A 27639-nucleotide genomic window follows, 5' to 3' on the forward strand; every position below is an offset into this window, starting at 1 on the left:
ATTACTTATCTAAGCATGATGCCGCACATGACTCACCAAGACTCCAATATACAAGAATGAGGTACAATCGTACCCATCACTAGATTAAATGAATTCCATGAAGAAGAGGTATCACCTTTCTCCAGCTGGAAATTGCCAGAAAATGAAACTGAAACTGAAAATCAGAATACCGATAAAAAATACTTGATGAAGAATGGAGGCCAGGGACAATGTAGTGCTCCATTAATCCGAAATGTTGCAAATTCGACATCAAAAAGCTCCTTCACATTTTTTGTGTGGGATAATCGCTAATGCCACATGGGATCTACATCTCATCTCACCTCTCCAAAAGCCCCTACAGATGAACATCTAGCAGCACCACAATAAGTATCAAAAGGCAGTAGCACTGATCCATTGTTTGCTACTAAGAGAAGCACCCAATGGGGAAAACAGGCTATAAATAGCCATTGCTATTAAGAGAAGCACCCAAAGACGAAAAGAGACAACGAGGAAATGACGGGTAAAACTGGCTTAAGTGAGAGATGTATGAGCATGAGGATCAGCCGAAGCGCGCCCTTAGAACCTAATTACTTATCTAAGCATGATGCCACACATGACTCACCAAGACTCCAACATACAAGAATGAGGTACAAACGTACCCTATGACTAGATTAAAATGAATTCTATGAAGAAGAGGTATCACTTTTCTCCTTTTGATCTCCACCACTCACAATGTTTTTGAGGGATAATTGAGGGCATCTACATCTCATCTCACCTCTCTAAAAGCCCCATGATGATAGTACACCATCTGGCCATGAAGTATAGTTTTTGGTGCTTTATCCTTAAAATTTTGCTTTATGTTCTTATTAAATCTACCCACTAGGAGGTTGTATGCAAAGAAGGAAAAATATTGAAGAAATCCATGAGAAAAGAGGGCTCGAAAACTTGTCATTGAAGCATGAATTTGTCTACACATTATTGAAGGAGCCATGCATATCATTGTTCAAGGTTGAGGTGCTTCAGGATTAACAGAAGCTGTGTTTTCAAGTATGCGCTGATCCAGTTTTCTTGCAGGTTTTGTGCAGCTCTTTTCCTTAAGCGATACAAACTCTCTTCAAAACGTTGTACCCATCATTGGTGTAGAAGTTTGTGATATTGCATTATGTAACTTTATTGGCATGTGTATGTTGGCAGTGAAACCTATCCTTTGAATACTGTGGCAGCTTGAATGTGAGGCCCGCAAAAGCATGAGTGGCTTGACATGTATGTCCCTGCCAATGAAACAACAGCTCTGCATGAATATGCTATCCAATGGCAAGCCAAAAGCATTCATTGGTAAAATTCTTCTCTCTTTAGTTGGGAACATGGAAATATCAGCAAAGTTGTGTAGTAAGGCAACAAGTGTTATTCATTTCGTTCCTTTATTGTGTGCATCTTATGCTTGGTTTTTTTCCCTGTTTGAGGTGCAGAATTCTTCTCTCTCACTCACTCTGAAGGATCCCAAGAATGTTCTGATGATAATGATGTGGAACGCAAGGTTTCTGCCTCTGCTCCAAAAAGTTTCTAGTGTTTCCTTTTATAGCTTTTCTGCACTTGAGGCTCACTGTCATGATTACATCTAATAACAAAGATCATTTTCATGTTGATGCTCTTCAATTCTCCTGTACAGTAGTAATGGCTTTCCATGATAAATTTTTGTATGCATAACCTGTATTTTATGTTTTCATGATGTCTCCCATTTTACATATTTGCTGCTGGCAGGGTTCAATGGATGTTTTACCTCCAAAGGCACTATCTCAGTTGAGCTACAATCTTGTAGAGGCAGAGGTGGCAGGCCGAAATGGTTGGGTTTAATCCACTCTTCGTATGATTTACTTTAACTTTCTTGAGTAGTTTAATCCTAGGTTTCCCATTTGTTGGTTATTTCCTCATAGACTCTTCTTTTTCTTCTTCTGAGAAGTCACATTCCTAATTTATAAAATATGCTACACATCATCATGTCTCTAAATAATGGCCTTGTTTGAGTGAAGCATTTTGTAATAAACTTATTTGTTTTTAACTCTGAACTCTGTCTTTTCAATTTATGCATGGTGCTGCTTTCAAAACGGTTATGGTCAACCCTTGAATACTGGAGTGAGGTGGAAAGAAGATTGTTTATAGACAATAGAAGGCTGTCTTACTAATCTGAGAGTTTATTTTGCTAGGAGACTATGAGAAGTTGTCTCATGTCAATTTCACAATTGCAAAAATTTTTGAGGATTGTAAAGAATATGAAAAGGCTGTGTTTTATTATTCAAGATGTCTGACCAACTCGAAGCAGACCAGAAACTGTGTTTATGAAGCTGAGGTTAGCAGGGTTTCTTTTCGCAACAAGCTGTGATGTGTGGTACCTTAGGGAAGTATTCTTCCCCGAAGTAAAGGGGTTAGTTACAAATCTGGTCTGGCTTGGAAAAGGATAAAATCATAGGAAAGATCTGAAAGGATGTAAAAGAGGTAGCAAATAGTTATTTCTTTCATATCTGTTGCAGGTGAAGTTCAGCCTTGGCAAAGTATACATGAAGTTAGGAAATTACTTCAATGCAATAAAGTGGTTTGAAGATTATCTTCAGTTTGCAAGAGATAGTGAAAACAATGAAACTGTTGTGCTCGGATCAAAACACCTTCTTGAGGTTTTTTTATATTTTTATCCATCAGAGGTGCAAGAATGATTGATAATACAAAGCTTTAACAATAATATGCTACAATAATTAAGAATGGTTTAAGAAGTATTTTATAAGTAAATTGTTAGAAGAAGTACATCGAGGTATCTATAATGAGTAAATGAGGTTGCAATGTTATGTGATGTAATACCATATCTAGAAAAATGGAGAAATTTCCTGAATCCTATGCCTTTAGAAGGCTGTGTGTGGCCTTCAATTAAATCTGCACATTTAGACATTCTTCTATTTCCAGTCCCTGCCTATTGCATGGTAACACATATATCCTCCCATTGAGGAAGTGGGGTGATGTGCGCAACAAGGATTGAGAGTGTTCAAGTGTTTTGTGCAAGTGTTTTGCTGTCATATCAATTCATCACGAGCTGCCTCCTCATACAAAGAGTCTACTTTGAGGATTAATCCCATAAAGCTCTTTTCTAGGCAATACAGATAGAATTCTAGGTAGATACTGCAATCAAGCTAGAAACCCTTTAGAAGGAATGCAAGCCCAAAACAAAGTTAATGTTTTATACTGCCAAAAAGATAATCTTTCCCAAGTTAACAAAAATGGAACATGAACCTCTACCTTGGTTAGCACAATCTCAGTCACAGAGGCAAGGAAACCTTATGATGATTCAAAAAACTGTAGTGTCCATGGATGCACTTCTCTTCTTCATGTAGGTCAAAAAACCTAAAAACAGGAAAAATGTAAGTAGTTGTATCTAGAAAAGTGTCAGGGAGGGGAGGACAATGACCAAATTTCTCATCTAAGTACATAGCATCAAGTATCCCGACTCTTGTGGATGATACTGTCCGTGCCGAGTCCCTAATGAGAAGAATGGGAAAGTCACTCTTTTCTCTTGGATTTAATTCATGAAGGGATTGCAGTAAATCAGTGGAGGCGCATTTTTGGATTGCAGGACTTATGGCCATGTTTTGTTCCTCTACCTTCTTCATCAATTGGGGCTCAGCCTTGGCTCTCTTAGGCAGGGTCTTGTGTACTTTTTGAGAGACGGGTCTCCTCTCAGGCTTCTAGGGTTTGGCAGCATATTGCAGAGCTTTGTCTACTTGATGCTATTCCTGCCTCTAAGTATAGACCTTTACCTGCATGAGTGGACATGAGTTGAAATTATTGTTAGCATGTCTACCTTGCATATTTGGAGTCCCAGATATAGAGAAGCTGTACATGGCACATAGGTCCACCCTGTTGAGATATCGAGCTCCACTTGTGATATGCCAGGGTGACCGTTGTGCATTTATGTCACCGACTTGTTAGCCGCAGATGCGGTTGGTACACCGCCCATGAATAATAGCTGGATGACATCTATCCTTATGTACTCTAGTTCGTGGCTCAGTTAGTATGCCACCTTAGTTAGCTGAGTTTGGTTTGAGACCCACATATAGGGTTCTTCTATTTCTTTGTACTAGAGTTCTTTTGGCTTTCACAACTAAGAAGAGGAAAACTGTTTTCAGCCTCCACCTTTGTGTGTATTCCCCCATTGTGTATGTGAGAAAGCCGTAAGTGAGACTCCTTCCTTCTCTCCCACTATCTTCACATGGTATCAGAGCCTGGTTCGTGGTAAGGAGCTCAAGAAAGCAAACCAAGTTCGCGGTGTCTTGGTAAGAGGACCAGTGTTGCTTTCCTTTTTCGAGTTTGGGAGCAAATCTCTGCAGGTAGCACAGCCGAAAAGTGCAAGAGTACATTGTCTCAGATTGAGACGCCCTTCGCGGTGTGGCGAGAGGGCAGTATATGCTGCAGGTGATGGCGAAGCCCTCAGTGACTTTATTTTTCTGATTCGAGGCTATTTCGGGGCCCGTTTTGGAGGCGAAAGTTCTCCGCAAGCAGTGAGAAAAAGACCCTGTTTTTGCTGTGTGCGACCACTGTTTTGCAGGTCAGTGAAAAGTTACCGCAGAAATTGCATCGTATGCCTGTGCGCAGAGATATTGGGAGTTACAGAATCATCCTTATTGCCTGTTCATGCAAAATCATCACTAGTGTGTGGTCAAATATGTGTGGTCAAATACCACTTTCGTCAGTTTTGCAGATTTGCCCTTGTGAGACAGAAGATGTGTTTTTTGCAGTGACAGAATATTTTGCAGTGTTCTATAATGGCGTCTGATTCTCTTTCACAGATTGTCACTGAAAAGCTTGACAAGAACAACTTTCAAGCATGGAAGTTTAGAATAACAAATTTCCTTATGGAAAAAGGCTATTGGGAGTTCATTACAGGAAATAAAGAAGAACCAGTTCTTCCTAATGTTCCCAATCAACAGGAAATGTAGGCATTTAAAGGATGGCATGAGAGAACCAGAAAAGTTATGTACAGGTTGTCTATCAGTATTTTAGATTCTATGATTGTGCATATTCAGGATGCAAGTACACCAAAGGAGGCATGGGATACTTTGGCAAAAATGTACAGCACAAATACGCAAGCCAGGAAAATGCAACTCAAGCAGGAGTTGCACAATGTGTGCAGAGAGAAAATATGAGCATCAATGACTACCACATGAAGGTGAAGAAAATTGCAGATGCACTTGCTTCCATTGGGTCACCAGTGGAAAATGATGATTTAGTTTCTGTGACCTTGAATGGTCTAGGAAAGAATTATGCACAGTTCCGGACATCCATTGCCGTCCGTGAAAAATTTCCTGATTTTGAGGAGTTGTTTGCTCTTCTAATTTCTGAAGAGCAGAGAAATAGTGGTGCATCTTCTTCAGGAGGAACTTCAAAAGAAATTGTCTTCTACTCAAATGTTGGAAGAGGTAGAGGCAGAGGTAGAGCAGGCCGATCTGGAGGCCATGGTAGAAATCAGAATATGCTGCAAACTCAAGAAAACCAGTCCTATGGAGGAGGATGTGGTAACCCTAGAGGCAGGGGGAGCCAAAGAGGTCGTGGTGGATGGCAGAGAGGCCAAAATGCAAACAGCGATGTTGAATGCTACTACTGTGGTAAAATGGATTATATGGCTAAAGACTGCTATAAAAAGCAGAATGACATCATGAATGGAAAATTGCAGCAAGGGAATTATGCATCTTCTAGTAGACAGGGTGATGACAGAAATGAGCATCTGTTTATGGTGCAGCACATGACCAATTCTGTGACAAGTGCAGAAGAAAGCAATGATGTGTGGTATGTTGACTCAGGTGCGTCAAACCACATGATAGGTCATGCAGAATGGATGCAGGATGCAAGGAAAATGGAAAGACCAGGATTTGTGGAGACTGGTGATGATACTGCACATCCTATTGTGCAGATTGGTAAAATTTCTTTGTCTATGTACCTGATGGGAAAAAAAAATACCTGTCTGATGTATTTCATGTCCCGAATATCACCAAGAACCTGGTTTCTGTTAGTCAAATGGTTGAGCAAGGCTTGCAGGTCAGATTTAATCCTCATGAATGCTTTATTGAGGATATGAAAAATAACGGTCGCTTGATAGCAAAAGGAAAGAAGAAGGACAGGATGTTTACGTTGGATGCGGACATGCCTGAATTGAGTGCAGCAATGTTTGCACATGGGACCGGTGTAGTTGCAGATATTGATATCTGGCATAAACGCATTGGTCATGTTAATGTACAGCAACTTAAATCAATGTAGGACCAAAATATTATTGCAGGATTGCCTAAATTCAAGGTTGTAGAAATGCATAAGGTATGTGAAGCCTGTCAATTTGAAAAACAAGCAAGAAAACCATTTCCTAGACATGTTCAAGAGAGTAAGAAGCCATTGGAATTAATCCACTCTGATGTGTGGACTACTAAAGCTGCATCTATTGGAGGTTGTCATTATTTTGTCACTTTTATTGATGACTACAACAAAAAAGTTTGGGTATATTTTATGAAAAAGAAAAGTGAAGTGTTTGGGCATTTCAAAGCTTTTAAAGCTATGGTTGAAAAAGAAACAGGCCTGCAAATAAAATGCCTAAGGTCAGATGGAGGGGGAGAGTACCTCTCAAATGAGTTTGCAAGGTTCCTGCAGGAGCATGGCATAAAGCAGCAATATTCATGCAGTCATACCCCACAGCAAAATGGACTTGCAGAAAGGAAAAACAGGCATATTGGAGAGGTATCTCGGGCCATGCTAAATGAAAAAGACCTACCAGATTATGATTAGGCTGAAGCAGTTTACATAATGAACAGGACTCCCACTGCAGCAATACATGGCATGACGCCAGAGGAGATGTATACTGGTAGGAAACCAGATATTTCTCATTTGAAAATTTTTTGTTGCATTGCCTATGTTCATGTGCCAGATGAGTTGAGGTCCAAGTTGGATCCAAAAGCTGAGAAGTGCATCTTTATTGGTTATTCTCTGTAGCAGAAAGTGTATAGATGCTATAACCCTTCTACTCATAAGTTTACAATGAGCAGAGATGTTGTTTTTGATAAGATAAGGAGCTGGTATAAACCAGTAAATGTGATTGATGATGTAGATGCACAAAATCGTAATGTTGCACAGAATTCACAGCAGCAATCACAAAATATTAGTGGACTTGCAGTGTCCTCTAGCAGTGGTTCACATACTTCGCCATGGATAGGCAGATTGAGATCAGGAGAATCTCCTCAAAGCAATGCAGATAAAGCAATGCAGATAGTGGTATGCACGTATCACGAAAAGGAAAAGAGAAGGTAGATCAGCCCATGTTTGATGTGAATGCAGGTCACTCTTATGTGGATGGTGAATCCAGTGGCTCAGAACAAAGCATTGATGATGAGTTGGGTATCCCTTCTGTTGTTACACTTGGAGTAAGGAAGACCAGGGATGTTTTGAGAGCACCTGGAAGTGAGCCTATTTTACGCAGGTCTACCAGAGCTAGGTATCCTGTGGATAGGCTGAAATATGATGGATTTACAGCCATTCACTATGTCTATATGGTCAAAGTGATACAGGAACCAGAACCCACTTCTTTTTAGCAAGCCATGGGAAAAGAAAAATGGAAGAAAGGCATGGATGAAGAAATGGATGCCTTGGAAGCAAATGCTACATGGGAATTGGTGCCTTTGCCTAAAGACAAGAATGCAATTGGCTGTAAGTGGGTTTATAAGGTGAAGCACAATACAGAACCAGCACAATGCAGATGGTTCTGTGAAGAGATACAAGGCAAGATTGGTTGTCAAGGGGTATACACAGACATATGGCATTGATTATGAAGAAACATTCAGTCCGGTTGCAAGGATGGCAACCGTAAGAGCAGTCATTGCTATGGCTGCATCAAAGGGATGGTCTTTACATCAGATGGATATAAAGAATGCCTTTTTGCATGGTGGTTTGCAAGAAGAGGTCTTTATGGAGCAGCCACCAGGTTATGTTCATGCTGTTCATCCTGAGTTTGTTTGCAGGTTGAAGAAAGCATTGTATGGCTTGAAGCAAGCACTAGAGCATGGTCTGACAAGATAGGACAGTATCTTGTCACTATTGGCTTTCAGATTTCCAAGGCAGATTTCTTACTTTATGTGAGAAAAACAGAGAAAGGTATTATGTTGCTTGTCATTTATGTTGATGATTTGATCATCACAGGTGATAGTGATAAAGATATCCTTCATGTGAAAATACTATTAAAGCACAAGTTTGAGATGAAGGATTTGGAAGAGCTGCGTTATTTCTTGGGCATTGAGGTGATTAGATCACCAAGTGGGATACGGCTCTTGCAAAGGCAGTATGGATTGGACATGCTGTCCAAATATGGGATGACAGACTGTAAGCCTATTTCAGTTCCTTTGAAGCAGAATGTGAAGCTGAGCACAAATGCAGGTGAGCTTCTGGAAGACCCTACTATGTACAGACGCATAGTAGGAAGTTTGATTTATATGACTATTACCAGGCCAGATTTGAGCTACGCGGTTGGATTGGTAAGTCAGTTTATGCAGGCTCCAAGGAAACCGCATTTGGATGCGGCTAGATGCATACTCAAGTATGTGAAGTCCACATTGCAGTATGAACTATTTTATGAGACTGGGGTTCAGATACAGTTGCATGGATACACTGATGCTTATTGGTCCGGTAGTATTTCTGATAGACGATCTACCAGTGGATATGTGTTCTCTTTTGGGAGTGTTGCAGTCACTTGGAGCAGTAAGAAACAGCCTACAGTTGCCTTGTCTAGCACAGAGGCTGAGTACAGGGATGCAGCAATGGCTGCATGTGAGGTAGCTTGGTTGCATAAGCTACTTTTATGATATGCATCAGTCTACAGATGGACCGGTTGTCATTTATTGTGACAACATGAGCAGTATACACTTGGTAAATAACCCAGTCTATCATGCTAAAACAAAGCACATTGAGGTGCATTATCACTTTGTGCGGGAGAAGGTTTTACTAGGTCTTATTGATCTAGTTTATGTCAGCACAGAGGATCAGGTAGCTGACATATTCACGAAAGCATTAGGCGCAGAGAAGCTGCGCAAGTTCAAAGACCTGCTTGGTGTGCAAGAATTGGGATTGAGCTCAAGAGGGAGTGTTGAGATATCGAGCTCCACTCGTGATATGCCAGGGTGACCGTTGTGCATTTATGTCACCGACTTGTTAGCGGTTGGTACACCGCCCATGAATAATAGCTGGATGACAGCTATCCTTATGTACTCTAGTTCGTGGCTCAGTTAGTATGCCACCTTAGTTAGCTGAGTTTGGTTTGAGACCCACATATAGGGTCCTTCTATTTCTTTGTACTAGAATTATTTTGGCTTTCACAACTAAGAAGAGGAAAACTGTTTTCAGCCTCCACCTTTGTATGTATTCCCCCATTGTGTATGTGAGAAAGCCTCAAGTGAGACTCCTTCCTTCTCTCCCACTATCTTCACACACCCGGCCCATACTTTGGCTAGCATTTGGACGTATGTTTACACATCTTGATTGCCATTTGGTTGAGGCAGGGGACTTTGAGGTGTGCATTGGCTAGGAGGATACTATAGAGGCAGTCCTTTCTTTTTCGACTCTAATATTGGCTTGGTGTGGCACTTTGAGCCATATTCTTGGTTTCTTTCAGGATTTTCTTATCATTGGACTCTTTCAGTGGTACTTTACGATTTGTTTCTCATGATGTAAATGTGCCTTGAGTGCTTTGTTCTTGGCTGTCTCTTTCATACTTAAAAGAATTCTTTTTCATGGAAAAATAAATAATGACCATCCCCTATCAAACTTCAAAGTTGTGTAAATGTATGCATCGCTTCTCTTGTCTCCTAAACTTGGATTCCCTTTATCATTTTCTGGGACTTTGTAAAAATGTCTCAAAGTTCAGGAAATGATTTATAAATTTTCCAGGTTTATCAAATGTCTGCAAACGAAGCAAGAACCAAGGGAGAGTTGGAGCAAAGTATAGAGCTGTGTCAAAAGGTTTTAATATTTTCCCTTTGTTTTGAGATTTTATGGACCTCATGGGTGTTTCAGGGGAGTTAAATGGAAAATAAAGAAGTAGCTAGAAATTTCCAATTCAATTCCACCATCTGAGCATTCAATTTAAAAGGTTTTACAGTAATTCTGTTTTTCTTGATTAATCCAAGTCCAACACACGCTACTATAAAGTAATGATTTTTTTTGCTAGACATGAAATAACGATTTCACAATGACCCCTACATTTCTATTAAATGTATGATAACAAGGAACAAAATATCAGAGCCATTAATCCTTAAACCAGTCTGATAATTATAGGTAAAGTCCCCTCGAAGGGCATTGCTTACCATATGTATATGTATTCTAGGATGCATGGAGTACACTTCTTATTCCAAAAAGGTCTTTGTTAGAGTTGCATTATTATTTTGCAAAATCCCATTCTAATCTGTGTGATTGCAATGGAGCCTTGTACATCATTTTCATTCACAATAACAGAAAATAGATGGCTTTCATTTATGCACATATATGTAGAGGTTTCGGATGGATTAGCCCCTTTAAAGATGATTTTCTTTGAAAATGAAATTGTTAGATAAAATGAAGTAAGACTTTGCTTGTCTCTCCCCACCTGAGAAAAACATAGAACTTAGAACAACAGATGATATGATAGAAAACTTGAATGTAACCAGTCCATACAGATATATCAAAAGATTCTATTATATTAAAGAACCTTACAAGCAGCTCGTCTCGACTGAGCTTGTTGCTGCTGATACAAAAGACACAACTCAAAGATGACTGTACTAGTGACCCTGTCGACTATCAAGCAGTGCTTGCACTATGGAAGAAGCCAAACCCAGATGTTCACTCTCATATGTGCAGATGAACTCCCAGGCCAGCATGCAGGCCAAAAAGGAAGAGATGTCTGCCTTCTCTCCAAGTAAATAGAACCACAAGCCTTCGATTGGTCAACCACACCGTCATGGAAACTCCACGTTGCAACCATGCCCCAAGCGGCAGCTGCTCATGCACTGGATACCCGTCAACTAACACGTGAACCCACTCACTTGATACCACCAGCTATTGAAACCTTAGTCATGCCAAACTTGTTCACATATGGGTAATCCCCACGTGAATATTTCCTCAGCGTCAGCCTTCAAATATGAATGGGAGGTATTACAGAAAAAACTCTTAGAGGAAAGTAAATTTTGACAAGACAAGCTGCTACAAGACTGCTCACAGACTCAGAAATTTCATACAAAGGATCCAAACCAAAAGCACCTGCAACAAATCGTTGATTCACTCACAAAGATCCAGAACCAAAATAGCCAACCAGCCACCCCCAAACGGCCAGACCAGTACCAAAAATGCCTAGTCCTTTGAGTAATCATACTCATCTGCAACGGTCAATCCTGCAAATGCACCAGTGGGTCTCAACTCTTCCACCAAGCATGCTGTCCCCTTCCAATCTTTGAACTGCATGCTATGCTTCTTTTCTAGCAAAAATTCTCTTAGTGCCTGCCTTTACCACAATAATCAGGTTTGAGATTAATTGATTTTTCTTTGCCTTTCAGCTTCCCATCATTTTCTTTATGCTGTATGCTAAGTCTCGTCCAACTGAGAATGCCTCAGATATTCTCTCCTCACTCAAAAGTAATGGTTGGAATTGTAAAATTTTTGAACTTATACAAAGTATTTGTATCAACTCAGGGCATCTATCAGATAAGCTAGAGAGCAAGATGGCTTTAGCATCTTCTTCTTCTACCTTTTTTTTTCCCTCAAAAAAGATTACTTCATTAAGTATGAATGAAAGCCGCAAGAGCAAGCTCAAGTGCGGGAGTACATCATGACATGCATGAAAGAAAAAACAGCTCAAAAAGAGCTAACAAAAATCCAAGGTGGAGGCAGAAAATGCCTCCTCAACCCTGAATTAGTCTCAGAGAAGAACGGGCATCCTCTCCAAACTCTGAAAAACGTATCTGTCCTGGCTGTAGCTGCTTTGGAGAATCCCTGCATGCTCACCCAGATGGCCATCAGTGTGTGTATAGTATCAGTCCATATACTGGCCATAGGCTGGGACGGGTGAACTTGTGAACCCTCCATCACCTCCGTATATCTAGCCCTCCAAATATGCCATGCTGCAATGCTAGCCAGAATCTCCCAAGATGTGTCTACCGAGGCATGAGCAGCTCTGAAAGGAGTGAAAGGAACATCCTAGAGAGAGCATGACTCCACAGAGTGTCGTCATATAATGAAGGATGAGTCTGAGTCCTGTCCCTCGAAAAACACCTAAGGTCTAGTAAGAGATAACCATGCCACTGATCCCCAAGTCATGAAGAAGGGTGCTCTATGAAATATGCAAAGAATCGTGGCAACACCAGATCATCCTCACCTGTCTGCACTCCCAAAGGCAATGCTGAACTGACTCGATTGCTGTGTGGCATCGAGGACAAGTAAGATCAGCCCCGAATCTGGATCTCCACAGAATGAAGAAGAGTGAGGTCCTTAAGTAGGCACCTCATACATACTGACTGACATCACTGATGACTTCAAAGCTCCACAATCATCTCCTCAATCTGCTCCTAGATTCTCTCAATCATCCTATGTGGCTCTCCACCACCTAACTGTGCTTGTGGGCACCTAACTATGCCTCTAGCACTCACACATAGAAACCAAGGTGTGCCTGAGGCATACAATGCCAAAAGTGCAAGTGTATGAGATGACCATAGCACAAAACATGCCATCCACACATAAAGCATTAAGGCACATGGAAGAATAAAGTTTGTCAGGCTCATTGCTCTTCGGTTTCTTTTTAGTATTTGAAACCACACTGCGCAATCCTTCTTGCATGAAATATAATCGGGTTGACAGTTGGCATGATTCAAGTTCCTGCGATTAAACTTCAAAACGGAGTGATACACTGACTTCTGAGACTTTGTCCAGGTGTCCATCTTCACAAACTCGAGTTTTCTTTGTGTAAATCTTTCACCAAAAGCTTCAGCCAAATACCCTTAGGCTTTCTGAGAAAATCACTGAGTTCCTCACGCAAATCTCTCTGCTTGACTTTGACCAAATCACTCAGACCCTTGCACAAACCTCTCTGCTGGACCTTAATGTAAGTCTCTTAAAAATGAATTAAGACTTTGCTTTACTCTCTCTCACCACCCGAGATAAACATACAACTTAGAACAACACATCAAATAATAGAAAACTCGAATGTAACTAGTCGACATAGATGTATCAAAAGACTCTAGTATATTAAATGACCCGACAAGCAACTCATCTGAACTGAGCTTGTTGCTGCTAACACAAAAGACACGAGTCAAAGATGACTCTATTAGCAACCCTATTGACTAGCAACTAGTGCTTGCACCATAGAAGAAGCCACACCCAGATGTCAACTCTCATATGAGAAGGGAGCTTTAAAGGCCAATGCTTAGGTCATATGAGTGAATAGAGAATCGTAAGCCTATGATTGGTTGATCACATTGTTATGGAAGCTCCACGTTGTAACCATGCACCAAGTGGCAGTTGCTCATGCATCGGATAGCCATCAACCAGCACGTGAACCCATTCACTTGATAGCCCCACCTTAGTCATGCCAAATGTGGTCACATGTCACATGAAGATTTCCTCAATAGAAATAACACTGAGAGCTTTGAATAGGGACTGCGAATGACTTTGATAGGAGTTAATTTATCAAAATCATAGATTCTAGGAGATGAGAAACCTCTGGCTAGGGGCCTATCCCTCTGGATTGGGCAGCTAGAGATGAAAGACAGCATAGACCCATCACAAGGATGGGAGCGTTTTTGGGCAGAGGTGTCCCAATACAAGTCATAGGTTTCTTGTGGGGCAGAGGTGTGGACACCTTGGTCTTCTCGGTGGAGTCTAGAGATAGAATAGTTAGACCTTTTGAAATGTTTGTTGATTTGGATGCATGACTAGAGCCAGTCAGAGTGGTTGGCCATGTGGAGCATAGCTGTCATGCTACTAGTTGTTGGTACATTGACCCCCATCCCAAGACGATTTCCCTGGGTATTTGGAGGCTTTGGCTTTATAGGAATGTGTGTATATAATATGTTTAGTTGGACCTACGTGAATAGTAGTGGATTGTCACAGACAGTCAATCCAAGAGCCTTCTTTCTTTGACTTTATTTGTCATTAGTGCCAGGATGTTTCAGATTAGAGATAGATATAATGGAGAGGCAGTCCTTTCTTCTCTGATTCTGGTAATGGTTTGTTGTGGCACTTTTAGCTACACATTTGGTTTCTTTCAGGCTTTGTATACGCCTTAATATTTGCGTAGTATCTTATTGCGTATTTTTCATGCTCAACATGATGTATATATGTCTTGAGTGCTTTGCTGTTGGCTGCTTCTCTCATACTTAATAGAATTCTACTTTATGAAAAGAGAGATGAGAAATACGTTCGTACACAAGATTGAGGAGGGTTGACGAAGAGGCTAGGGAGTTCTATCATTAAGGTCTTTCAACTCCAGCAATTTGAGAGAAAACAATGCCAGCCCAAAGAGGGAGAAGATTTGACAAACCACCAAGACAAAAGGAGAAGTGCCTCCAAGAGTACAAATTTGAGCAAATGTAAATTATTGACCACATTCGTTGTATCAATCATGCTCGATTGGGAGAGAGTAAAATAAAATATTGTAGTCTTTTTCTTGTTTAAAAAAATATTATGGTTTCACAAGAAGTTGTATCTTGAATGAAGAGAATGTGGACTACTTTTTTATTAGCCTTCCCCTATAATGCTAGCCTGTCACGACTGAGTCTGCCCTTCACCTTCAAAGTGCTGTACCTCTAGAATGCCAACAAAAACTCGGTACGAAGACTTCGTTTATATGGATGCTCAAGTGTGCGTGGGTCTGTGGATATGTATGCGTGAGAGTAATTGTTTATAATTTGGTCTACACCCACCATTGGGCACTGATGATGTCCGTGGGGATGTCATAGTAGCTAGTCCCTGCTATGTGCGATGATAGAGTTTATGGGTTTCAACCTTGTGAGTCACTATCGTGAGATTAAAACTGCACTGCCCTAGGCCCCTACCCGTGCTGCTGAGAACGGTGCGAAGGTTGCATTGTCCCAGGGCCGCTCAGGGGCTGTCAGACCTGCTCAGGCCATATTGGCCCTTGCGCCTCTGTCGCGACCCCGGACCTGCAAGGCGTTGGAAATGGAAGAAAGAATCACTCAATCCTCTAGATAACCTTCAGCTCCAAGTAGGCTCTCTCCTTGATCATAATGATGTTCACCTCTCTCAGAATACACAGCACATAGAATGGATCAGAGATAGGAGAGAACTCAAGATATATTCGTCCACAAACAGTGGGAAAACTGGCTCAATGGTGAGCACAAAAGAATATCCAAAAAGGGTTGGGATAATACTGGACTGAGTCCTCTATATGCAAAGATGCCCTCTCCTTCTACATGCGCTGCCTGTAGGCTAAGGCATTGAGCAAGCATTGGATGGAGAATGAGGCAGTGGAGGGGGTTTATATATCCCTTGAGGAGGGCCTCAAAAACTGACCAGCAAGGGGCCGACCCCCTGCCCTTGCACCGACCTGAGTGGAGCCCTAAAACGACCTGCAAAGTCACCGAATTTTACTGGCCTTTAAAAGGGCCCTGTTGTTGCCAGGCCTTTTGATGTTGTCATGCTGCTCCTTTACTGTCTCACAGATCCGCTCCTGCACCTGATTTGGAGACGCCTCTATGCAGCCATGTACCCTGCACAATCATGTGCTGAGTTCCCCCCCCCATCCCTCTATGATCTAATGCCCCCTCATCCCCTCAAATCGGGGCTCATAGGTGGGGGACATTGATCTCTAACAGCCCCTCTCAATGATGCCACTGTGGGCCGATCCCCATGCGCCAAATGAGGTGTTCCATCTGCTCCCGTGGGAGCGCCTTCGTGAATACATCCGATAGGTTGTCAATGGTTGTACAGTACATCAGCTCCATGATGCCGTCGATGATGAGCTTCCATATGAAGTGGTAGTGGACTTTGATGTGCTTCGTTCGTGCATGAAACACTGTATTCTTTGCAATGGCAATGCAACTTTGGTTGTGATGCCTCCTTCCGCCTCAGCCTCCACCCTCTCGCCTCCTCTCCACCTCACTGCCCCCCTCCTCCTTCCACATCCTCTTCACCCCGCCTCTTCCCGCCTTCATGCGCCTCCACCCCGCTGCCTCCTTCCTCCACCCGCCTCCTCCCTCTTGCAGCCCGCCTCCATCCGGCTCCTCCACGCCTCCCTTATACCAGCCCCACCTCATTCCGCCTCCCTCCCGCCTCCCCATCCCCTCCCGCCTTCAGCCTCCTCCACCCCCCTCCATCCGCCTCTCTCCCCTCCGCCCTCACCTCGCCTCCACCTTGCCTCCTCTTTGCCTCCTGCCTCAAACCCTCCTTCTCCACCTCGCCTCCTCTTCTCCTCCTCCTCGCATCCCAACTGCCCCCTCTTGGCCTCCTCTTCGTCTTCCTCCTTTGTGAGGGCTCTCCCTCTCCATTGGCAGCCAATTGTAGGGGTGTGTAGCATTTTGCCTGCTCCCCCGCAGCTGGCCTTTGGGTTTTTCCTTCCTTTCCTTTGGGTAGTGGTGAACTATTTTTTGTCTTGGAGAAATAATTTCTTGGTGGTGATCCTTGGTCTGGCCAGAGGGGCTCTATGGCAGCACCCTCGAACCCTACAGCCGTTAAGATTCTTCTTTTCCCAACTAACAAGCAACAGTGAAGCATGCAGTTTGGTCACTTCAAGACAAGGCAATAGTGGGCAGAATAGTTGGTCTCATACCCACGAGGAGACAGGTGAGAGACTAGATTCAGTCGAGTCGAGCACTAGAAGGGGACCACATCCAGGAGGTCACTCTACAGGCCTTAGAATTACTTGGAGATCTCGGACTCTTACCCTCTACCACTGGAGGTGACACTCATGATCTTGCAGCCCCGAAAAGGGGGTTCGATCAGCGTAGTGGGCTACCAGACACATCCAATTTGGAGATTCTAGTTCACCTCCACAGGGTTGGAGAAGTGGACCCCAGGGGTGTTTGATGCTATGATGGGGGATCGGATTTCATGCATGATGGACGATTGGATGGGTCCACTGGGACTAGATCTTTGGCACGCCCATGGTGCTGAAGTGAACTTCTAGTTGAGCTTCATGCAAGACAAGCCAACTTATGGTTTGACAATAGGGGTTATCAGATTGCACCTGAGGCAAGGATTGATACGGCATACTATTGGCCACTCCAGAAGTGCGTTGAGATGTTCGGAGTGGACGTTTCCTTCATGTTGCACTGGGCATGGAAGATTGGCATAGAGCCGGTGCCCACCTTGGTACATCGTCGCACGGACACGGATTACTCACCCTCCAAACCCCCCTCAAAGTCATAACAGGAAGCCTTTTTGGAACAGGCACTCACCCACAGACGAGCCTTGTTTCCTGCTTCCCTGTCCTCATGACTTGGACCATGGTGAGTTGGAATCTGCACGGGATCCACGACCGTGCACGTAGTCAGCCACAGTACCTCCTTCGGCAGGAGTTGCAGAGGGCACTGGTAGGGCGAGCAGTGGACTTCCTTTTGATACAGGAGCACATGATCAGACATCAAATGGCGACACCACCTTCTTGTTGGGTTAGGCCTGGAAGTGTGGTCTTGTGCCTAGGATGGAGTGGAGGGATCTGCATCTCGGTCTCCCAGAAGGTGGCCCCAAAGGTCTACGATCAAGGTAAGCTTATTCCAAGGCGGGAAATTTGGATGGGAGTCAGGATGGGAGAGTCTAGGATTGGGATCTGAATGTGTATGCCCCAGCATGAAGACAGCACCGTCCGGCCTTTTGGAGTAGGCTGACAGAGTGTTTGTCAGATGTTGACTCCTGGATCGTTGGAGGAGACTTCAACAACTTGGAGTTTGGGGAGGACGAGCAGGGTAGTGCCTCCTTTTTCGAGATGCCAGCAGAGAGTGGAGCACGTGGGAACAATTCATCTTCACGATCAGTGGCAAAGACCTGTGGTAGCGACAGCCAGAGTTCAACAGGAGACCTAGCAGCCTCTTCTCATCGTCCAGAAGAGACATGATGGACTGCTTGAGAGACTGGATCACTTCCACGTTGGGGACTGGGCACTCCACAAAGGCGGCTCTACAGGGATTCTAGCAGGCACCACAATGTCAGACCACTCTCCAGTAGTACTTTACCTAGAGCAGCCTCTCCTGGGTCTTTCCCAAAAGGGGGTCCGCATTTCAGAAGACCTCCTACAGGATGAGGAGGTTCAGCAGATTATGGTAGAGATCTGGCAACAACCAGAGTCAACACCCTGCGAGGGATGGGCTTCATGGGTGGTAAATGCGATTCAGAAGAGCGGTAAGGAGTTGCTGTCTCACGCTCTTAGAAGGAGGAGGTCTCTTCAGGAGTGTGAGCATGCATTGCGACGAGACCTCGCCTCCATAGAGAGGCTCAAGGAGTAGTACCTAGGATCCCAGTGGCTTAGTGACAGATATGAGAGAGCGCACCTTGAGCTCCAAGACACGGAGGTTCGGGAGGCTGAGTTCTCCTACCACTCCACCCAGGCCGGTTGGGTACAGCAGGGGGACATGATGATGAAGCAGTTCTTTCAGACCACTGGGCCTCGATCGAGGCACATAGTTACAGTGTGTTTACGGGATCCGCAGGGCATTATGCACACCGATCCACAGGAGATTCTAGAGCTGACCATGGTTTTCTAGAGCTTGCTCTTTCAGGCGTAGAGGGTGTTGCCTTGTGGCCCATGAGCTAGTTTGGGACCACGTTTCGACGGTAGTCTCGTGGGAGTTGTGCAAGAGTTTGGAGGATCCTTTCATAGATGAGGAGCTCTGGGAAGCCCTCAAGGCCCTCCCGACCCAGAAGTGTCTTGGTGAAGATGGCTTGACTCCAGCATTCCTTTGAAACAGGCTCCCTTCCTCAGTCCCTGAGTAGGGGGTGGATTTGTTTGATCCCGAAAGTCAGACATTCGACAGTGGAGAATCACCCTGCTTGACACCACATACAAGATCCTCACTAAGGTCTTGAGTTTGAGGTTGCAGCCGCATCTCACCGACATCATCCATGACATGTAGACCGGCTTTGTTCAGGAGCGTAGCATCCCGGACAATATTTTCACTTTCTGGGAGGCAATGGATTAGGGAGGAGTCACAGCCTGTGGCCATCCTTCTCTTGGATTTTGAGAAGGCTTACAATAGGGTGGAGTGGTTTTTCCTGGAGGGCACTATGCAGAGGTTGGGTTTCTTAGACAAATGGATTAGAGGAGTCTCTGCGCTTTATGTAGGGAGCTCTAGTCAGACGCTTGTTGGACACGTGGGTCCTTCTTGCCACGACCTGGTACATTGCCTCCTGCTGGTGTTTTCACAAAGGGTACATTGGACAGCTCCGATGTTTGGTTCGGAATTTCCTTTGGGTAAGATCGGGTGGCACAAGGAATACCAGAGCTTGGGTCACTTGACAGATAGTGATCATGCCGCACGCATAGGAAGGCTTGGGTATCATTGATCTGGAGATGCAAAGTAGAGCCCTCTTGGGCAAGTTGGTTGTGCGCGGCCTCACCCCTGGCGGCGCAGAGCCCTAGAAGCTTCTTTTACAGCAATTCTCAGGAACACTCCATGCACTGGAGCATTCACACTGATGGAACTTTTTAGAGGCCCCCCTTACGGGGAAGGGTTCCCCCATGATGAGGAGCCTCCATAGGGTCTGGCAGAGATTAGCAAGGGGACCTCATCTGTGCTCAGCCCCGTTGTTGCAGAGAGGAGTTCGAGCATCAACCCCTCATTTGGCACCCAGAGATCAGGGATCAGGATGGACATGTGCTCGGGCAGCAGACTCCCATTGGATAGGCACAGTGGGACAGTGGCCTGCCAACCTACTTCTTTGGCTAATGGAGCAGATTACCCATGGAGGCAGAGGAGAGACTTGGAGCCATACTGCATATGCGAGGGGTAGGGCAGCGGATGAGGGAGATTGACCTAGCCATTCCTGAGTCTTGGTGGGAGGGACTCTGCGTGTGGATGGATAGCAGATGGTTGGGTCAATCTTCTCGAATTGGGGTTCCCTTGAGGATGATGATTCAACGAGGCAACACGCAGCCTGGTTTCTTCCATGTAGGGCCTAGAGGCCAACTTTAGGCACTCACTGAGAGAGACACAGAGATGGATGGGAGTCTAGATGGGATTCATTGGCAAATGATCAGAGTTGAGGGCCGCCGGCTGGGGAAGGAGTGGCACATCGATCCTTTCAACATCCCAGAGCACGATGCCCCCAGATGGCGCCTCTAGCTTTGGGAAGATAGGCTCCTAAGGGAGGTCCAGTAGGATCGGGGAGATTGGTTTTGACCTTCCAGGATTGGCCTCGCCAAGCAGGTGGATGAGGTGCCCTTCTTTTCCTATACCACTCGAATTGGCAGGATGCTTCAGATGGACTCTTCAACTTGGACCCGTTCGAGGGAGAGGCATTGAGTGGCCTAGAGGGTGCCCCAGGAGGTCCGTTCCAGGTTTTGGACACGTCTATGGTCCAGTTTGTGGCCAAGGAAGATCTCCTACTTCTGGCTGGCCGCCCACGGATGCTTGCCCATATGCCCGTGGTTGGAGCAGATGCGGGTGGAGGGGTAATGTCACTGCTGTTCTGCTAGATTTCTAGAGACGATCCCTCACTGCCTTTGGATTTCTGGAGACGATCCCTCACTGCCTTTGAAACTGTCGTAGCGCAGTGAGGATCTAGCTGGGAGCCCTCAAGATTATGACCACATGCAAAGACTTCAGAGGAACTTCACCTAGGGGATGATGGCCTTCAGAGGAACTACAGAGCCTTTAGAGGAAAGTGCAGAGCCCTCAGAGGAACAACAGAGCCTTCAGAGGAACTGCACCTGGGGGATGGTGGCCTGGTTGACTGAGGGAGGTCACGTGTTCCAGATTGATGAGGTATCTCTAGCTTACTGGATATAGGGTCAGAGTATTCAGAGGATAGAGTTCTAGAGAAACCCAGCTCACTGCCTGGGGAATCTCTGGTACAGGGGCTAACAGCAAGGTGGGGGGATTATACAACCAACGAATCCCTCACAGAGTGAATATGTACAAGACTCTTGGAGGCCAAGCCTTGCAGATATGTGTGCGCCTCGCGATAGGTGCGCTAGAGCACGGGGTCCCACACTCCCAGGTGGAGCGCAGGGTGTAGATGATATCCTGCCAGATGGCGACCAAGGTCACCGAGGGTGGAACTGGATGCTCACCCATCACCAAACTACAGCAAGCAACCCAAATGTTCCACAGGCAAGAGTCTTGGATTGGATCCAAATGCAGGTAAACCTATAGGTTTCCAAGAGATGAGACGGGCAACGATTCGGGATGACTATCTGGCTGTAAGTCAAGGGGTAATCACCCTGATTGCCAGATTTGGGCCCTAGTTTGGATTGGAATCACCGCTAGATCTAAGGATGTCTGGCAGGGATGGAGGTGGCTTAGTCACGTAGAAAGAAAGAAAGAAAGAAAGTCTAGTAATGTCCATGGGAGATCAACAAGTCTGTGGGACAACAAAAAAACCATCTAGTACATCAGCATTAGGGAGGGCACATGGCAGCTCCTAAGGTGTGCAAAAGAAACCCTGTTATTTAGAGCACCTACATATATAGTCCAAAGAAACATAATTGACCATATACAGCTATTGTGATGTAGTCACACAACAGAGCCAAGCTGAGAGGAGCTAAACACCCAAATGCTGGAGTGACCAAGGAGCGGTCATGTAGCGGAGGAAAGCTCGGAAGGCTGAGGCTGAAGCAATGTTACATTGTTGCACAGCGGAGGCAGGTCGCAAGGTGAGAATTGAGCAAGAACATGGATTCCATTGAAGCCCTCATAGGAGACACGTAGGATCCATATCATCCCTTGAGTAGCCATAGACTGCAGCCTGTTTGTGCTGCTGTAGATCCTGGCATTGGTTGGAAGTTTTTGAAGCTCGTTGATGAGCTGTGTGTAATCAAGGAATGGATTGGTGTGATTTCCTGGTTTGTCGAATCTGGCAAAGTTTGTCTATGGACATCATTCTATTGTAGGGGAAGGTCATTTTCCAACAAAACCGAATTATTGCTTTCCCACATTTTGTAAAGCTCTCTATTAGTTTTGTATGACCTGTAATAAATCCTCCTTATATACGATAACTTTTCTTGAAGTATGACTTCGTGTCTGGATTTTCAGTGTATAAAAATGGCAGAGATTTGTGGTGACAGCAGAGCTAAAGCAGAAGCAAAGCATGATATTGGCCTTCTACATCAAAAGCTATCGCATTTCGATCTTGCCATACAATATCAGACAGAATATCTAGAATACTGCTCAAATGTTCAAGATCAGGTTAGATTTACACGATCCAGCAGGAAGTACATGTGCTGTAATTCATTTTGAAGTAAGGTTTTATGTATTCCTCTTTTCTTTTCAAAATTTGTCTCTTTAAAATGTTTTAACATTTTGAGAAGTCCAAATCCGCCATTTTCATATGAGGTCTCACCTGTGAGGCAATATCTCTAACACTTCCCTGTTCCAATATCCATAAATGACAGCATAGATGAAAATTTTAATTCCAAAAATGTCACAAATCACACCTTGAGGAGTAGAAATTATGGACCAGAGTGCAATTGGAAGGATTGAGGAAGAAAGAGCGTGATAATTTTTCCTGGAGAAAAATAGGGGTAAGAAATTGAATTTATTGAGTAGCAACATGTAAAGTCTTTAATATATATTTAATTTACAGTGTATAATGTGTGTTATGTCTCAAAAAATGAAAGAAGGGCTTGAATGATGGATAACAAAAGCTGGTTGTAGGCTAAAGCACAAGGGAGTGGAAAGAAAGTGACAAAAACCCCTACAAATATGTCTAGGATGATTGCAAGCCCAAAAAACATGCTTTTAGCACTCTCAGTTTGGGAAGAACTGCACTGACAGATAGGGGGTCTGCCTATCCTCTAAATAAGGTGCCCATTGCTAAGCTATTGTTATGTGTGTGTTAAGGCATAAACACATGGGTTTATCCTTAAGCGGTGATGCCAAGGGGGGTGTGGGTGTGTGCTACGAAGAGGTACATTGTGGGTGCTACGAAGGGGTATGAGCCTCTTATATGTACCCTTCCATCCATGCAATTCAGGATATACATGGTTATCATTCTTCTTCCTGTTTCGTGTGTCTCTCTCTCTTGCAGTTTTGAGAGTCACTTATGCATGCTTTTCCCTGTAGGGGCCTTTGGCCTCTACACATTGGCGATCATGATTTGGTCGCTACCTCCTTAGATTTCGCAGGCACACATCTCTTACAAATTACCAAAGGTCCAGAGACTCATCTCCGGGCTTAGCGCAGATCCCAAGGGGCGCAGGTTGCTGCAACCCTTAAGCAATGGTTGCAACCGCATACGTTGTATATCCACGGGACCAAGTGTCTCTTGATCATTATGCATATTCACGGATTCGGATACACTATGTCTTCATTATTTTCCACATACTTTGTGTCGTGTGTGTGTGAGTATGCACGTTATCTTCTTTCCGTAGCGTCTGAGGCATAGGGCATTACACATTGGCAACGACAATTAACTCAGAAGTTTCATACATGTGGGGTGTGCGTCGAGCCTTATGGCACATGATTCATGTTAGCATTGCCGGGAGGGACGGCATTCGTGTTCAGTGGCTGTCTTGCAAGCGCTCGTCATTCAGAGATGACAACAACTGAGCACTGTGCTCGAGGACCTTTTTGTAGTGAATACACGGCCCCAGCACGCTCGTTTTGATGATCTCTGTTTCATGAGCGAATTGGTTCGTGAAGTTTGGATGCTTCATGCAGGCATTGATCGTCTCACTCGTCGAATTGTGGTACTAACCCGCTGAATGAATGTGAATGAGGTCGCAAGGACCTCCGGATCTGCTAGTACCGACAATGAGGTTGCCCCATCAGCCTAGACGGTCTCTCTTTGTAGACGGAGACTTGCATGTGGAGTGAGATGTCTAGCGGACTCCGCAAGATGTTGGTGGTGGCATACTGGGACATTGTGGAGCCAAGTCCGAGCCAGAGCATCCCGCAAGCGAACGCACGGGAGCCCTGTTCGTCGCTAACGGCAATCTGAGTGCAGACAATGCGGTGTATCTCTTTCCAAGAGGTCGACGTGTGTTAAGTGAGCCATCTTCACCAACAACGGGCGGCGTCTCGTCGGTGGTTCGTGGTTTGTTCTTCACCCCACAAGCGATGACGGCAACTGGGGGCCAGTGCCGCAGGCACTGATTGTCCAGGTCATTCTAGCCAATCCAGTCGCAATGGCGGCAGCTAATGTCAAGTATACGAAATTCCAAGAGAAGAATCGTGATGATCTGGATGCCCACATTCGCCAGTTTGATAAAATTTATACTCTTAATGTGCCTGGTGTGTGGATCCAGTGCAAAAGGGGACAGTCTTTGAGTCCACGTTGAAGGCTAAAGTGTCACATTGGTTGGTGGAGTATGCCTCGGACCACTTCCAGAATACGATGAAATCAAGGTCGCTTTCTGTGGCGGTTTCGTAAGGAGAAAACGCTGGAGGGGATGAGGATCTTGAGACAAGGTGATCAGGACGTGGAGTACTATGTGGCTCAATACCACCAACTTTCGCAAAGGGTTCCAATGGTTCAATGACCGGCAGTGGAGGTGTTGAACGATTATTTTATCAGCGGCCTAGTCAAGGATGTGCGGACTACAGTGGCGACAGTGGACAAGGTCACTTTACCCTTGAACGACCTGATCAATCAGGCAATCCTGGTGGGTGAGGCGCTGCAAGGGGGAACAACGAAGCATAGACGATCATCCAAGAGTAAGGCAAATCAAAAAGCAATCTTCAAGAAAAAAACTAAGGAATAGTGATGAAGAGTCGGACGAGGATAGTTCGGCAGAAAGTTCATTGGAAGAAAGCAGTGTGATGAATCGGAGGTGGAGGAGGTAAAGAATCCTAAAAAGACCTTCAAAGGAGGGAAGGGGAACTCCCTAGCATCTGCAAGTCACTCAATGGGGTGTCCAAATGCAGATCTTTGGTGTGTGCACAGCAGGAATCCGGGGCATTCCGCAATGGAGTGCGTGTTGAATCAACAGTGGTGTGCGATTTGCCGGACTAACACACACCACGGAGCACTGCAACTACAATGGACGCAGCCAGCGTGCACTTGGCCAACCTCAATAGGTACGAAGCCCGCAGCGGCGTATGTACAACAAGCTAGTACCGCAGAAGTTCAAGAACAACCTCCAGCCAAAGGTGGTGGTGGAGGTCACTGGCGCGGAATGAGTGCCCTGAGGCTCAAGAATGGGATCACCAAAAGCAAGAAAGTCAGAGGATGGCAGGGAAGATGCCCAGCACATGTATGGTACAAATTGTGGAGGACGACCTAGCCTTTGCACCAGAGGTGAATGTGGTAACTCGATCAGGCAGAGTGATGCGGACCAAAGTGGGGAGGAAACCCGCATTACTTCAGTGATCTATGCAAGAGGCGGTGCGACAACAGGTGCTCGGTTGGATCCAAGAAGCGGCCCTAACGAAAAATAAGCCGACAGCTGATTTGAGAGCAGGGGAAGTCCACAAAGTCCAATTTGAAGGGGTGCCGCATCCTGCGGTCATGCAGGAACCAAACCATTCAGGAGGTCGTACCAAGAGTTCCAAGGCGATTTAAGAACCAAGCTCAGGAGGAACAGTTGTTGCATTTGCTGCTTCTTAACCATGTTTCTTACTGCTGTGACCTCCATCATTGCTGCTGCATGTGTTGGAATATGAAGCCAAAGTGAGTCTAAAATGAGTGTTCTTGGTGGTCTAGGTGTGGTTTTATAGTCTAGTGTGTCCTAGACATGCCACGTGTCATATTGGGAGATATCCCATAGACATTGTGACTTTCTAGAGTCTAGTGGCACACTATATAGTGTTGTACTTCTCTATTGTCTAACATATCAATCAACATCAAGCTATCAATACATTGTGAGTATTTTGGTTATTGCCTTGCACTTGTACTTTCTTTCCTTTCCATTTTGCCTTTCATTATGCTTTCCATATTTCCATTCCATTCCTAGCTAGCTACCATGTCTCGTCAGCATGCACTCCAAGGAGCCCGCTTTGCTGTATGACCTATGGCACGAATTTCGAGGCATTTTTCCTACTGTACGGACTGCTTGGAGCGGGATTCAAGGCTCTCTACTGCTGTACGACCTGCTCGGCACACAATTCGAGACTCTTTGCTGTTGTACAGACTGTGGGAGCATGGAGATCGAGGCATCAGATCCCAAGGTCGAGGCTTTGGGGCAGATCTGATTACATGTTGACTTCTATCTTGCATTCTTTCTGCTCTCTTCCTTCATTTCTCTCTTATCTTAATTGTTGGAAGTCACCTGCACCCTGCGGGGAGCCTAGACAGAAGATGGGTGCGAGGAAGGAGCTCGCCCCTCTACCACAGACAGCGTGAGTTGGTTCCAGGTTCTGTTTTGCCTTGTTCTTTCTTGCTTTGCAGCCTTTTACAGTGCATGCGCGTTGCTTGCAGTCCTTTCAGGACTCCTACAAGTCCTAGCAAGCACCCAGAGGCAAGGATGTTCTTGTGGTAGGCCTAAGGACAATGTGGATGCATTTGATAGACTTTAGGCAGCCTTGAGCTCAGTTTGCCAGTGGTTTTGATGCCTAAATGCCTCTCAGTTGGGTCAAATTAGAAGTGGATGCCTGAGTATGCCTTGCCAGATGGAATTCTAGTGGTGCACGTGGATTAGATGCCTCGAAGATAGGTAGAGCATTTGCAGAGAGGAACAATGCAAGGTTGAACCCCTGTTGTAATTTCCATTGAGAAGCATTAAAGAAATACCGTAATGATAGCCAAGGCATTTGGGGCCCTGTGTACTATTTTCATTGAGCAGGGGCATTCTAGCCTCACCTTTGTTGTTGTTGAAGTTTGTTTCTAAGTTGTGCTAAGTGGTTGAAGTGATTGAAGCTTGCATTGTGGCTATTTATGAAGTTTATGACTGAGTAGAAGAAGATCACTGCCCTTTTAGTTATTGATGGCTAGTTTCATCGTGCCTACCAAAATGCACCGTTATCGCATGAATCCTCATGTGACTAAGCAGGTCAAGATGGAACTAGAGAGGCTACTACAGGTGGGATTCATTGCACCAATTGAGGATCCGGAGTGGATTTCTCTGATTGTGATTGTGCCCAAGAAAAACAAGAAGCTGCGGATTTGTGTGGATTACCGCAAAACTAAGTGCTAGACCCATTTCCACTCTCGTATATGGATTCCGTGCTAGATAAAGTGGCAGGGCATGAGGTCTACTCATTTTTGGACGGGTATAGCGGATACAATCAGATTCGGATGGTGCCAGAGGACCAGCCAAAGACCGCTTTCATTACGGCATGGGGAGTATATGTGTGCACAGACTTGTGGTTCGGGTTGTGGAATGCACCATCAACGTTTCAGCGCGCTATGTAGGAGATCTTTGGGGAATATTTAACAGATTTCGTGAGAATCTTCCTAGATGACCTCCGCGTGTTCGGAACTAAAGCCAATCACTTGGATCAGTTGCAACTCTGCTTTCAACGCTGCAGAGAAGCGTCTTTGAGCCTGAATCCAATGAAGTGTGCATTTGTAGTCCGGAGT

General features: G+C 44.8%; 1 protein-coding gene across 2 annotated transcripts in view; it reads left to right on the forward strand.

Moving 5' to 3' along the window:
* LOC147883585 (uncharacterized) overlaps positions 1–27639 on the forward strand; it is a 126071-nt gene that overhangs the window by 17752 nt on the left and 80680 nt on the right. For both annotated transcript variants that reach the window (XM_087400021.1, XM_087400022.1), the window contains exons 3-9: positions 1203–1314; positions 1449–1516; positions 1741–1822; positions 2184–2326; positions 2508–2648; positions 9934–10005; positions 22215–22367. In XM_087400021.1, the coding sequence (XP_087256147.1) occupies positions 1203–1314; positions 1449–1516; positions 1741–1822; positions 2184–2326; positions 2508–2648; positions 9934–10005; positions 22215–22367 (771 nt within the window). The remainder of the gene's footprint in view (positions 1–1202; positions 1315–1448; positions 1517–1740; positions 1823–2183; positions 2327–2507; positions 2649–9933; positions 10006–22214; positions 22368–27639) is intronic.

The sequence above is a fragment of the Dipteris shenzhenensis genome, chromosome 28 (assembly GCF_047967505.1).
Source record: "Dipteris shenzhenensis isolate YYH24624 ecotype China chromosome 28, Dip_SZ_1.0, whole genome shotgun sequence".
Taxonomy (NCBI): Eukaryota; Viridiplantae; Streptophyta; class Polypodiopsida; order Gleicheniales; family Dipteridaceae; genus Dipteris; species Dipteris shenzhenensis.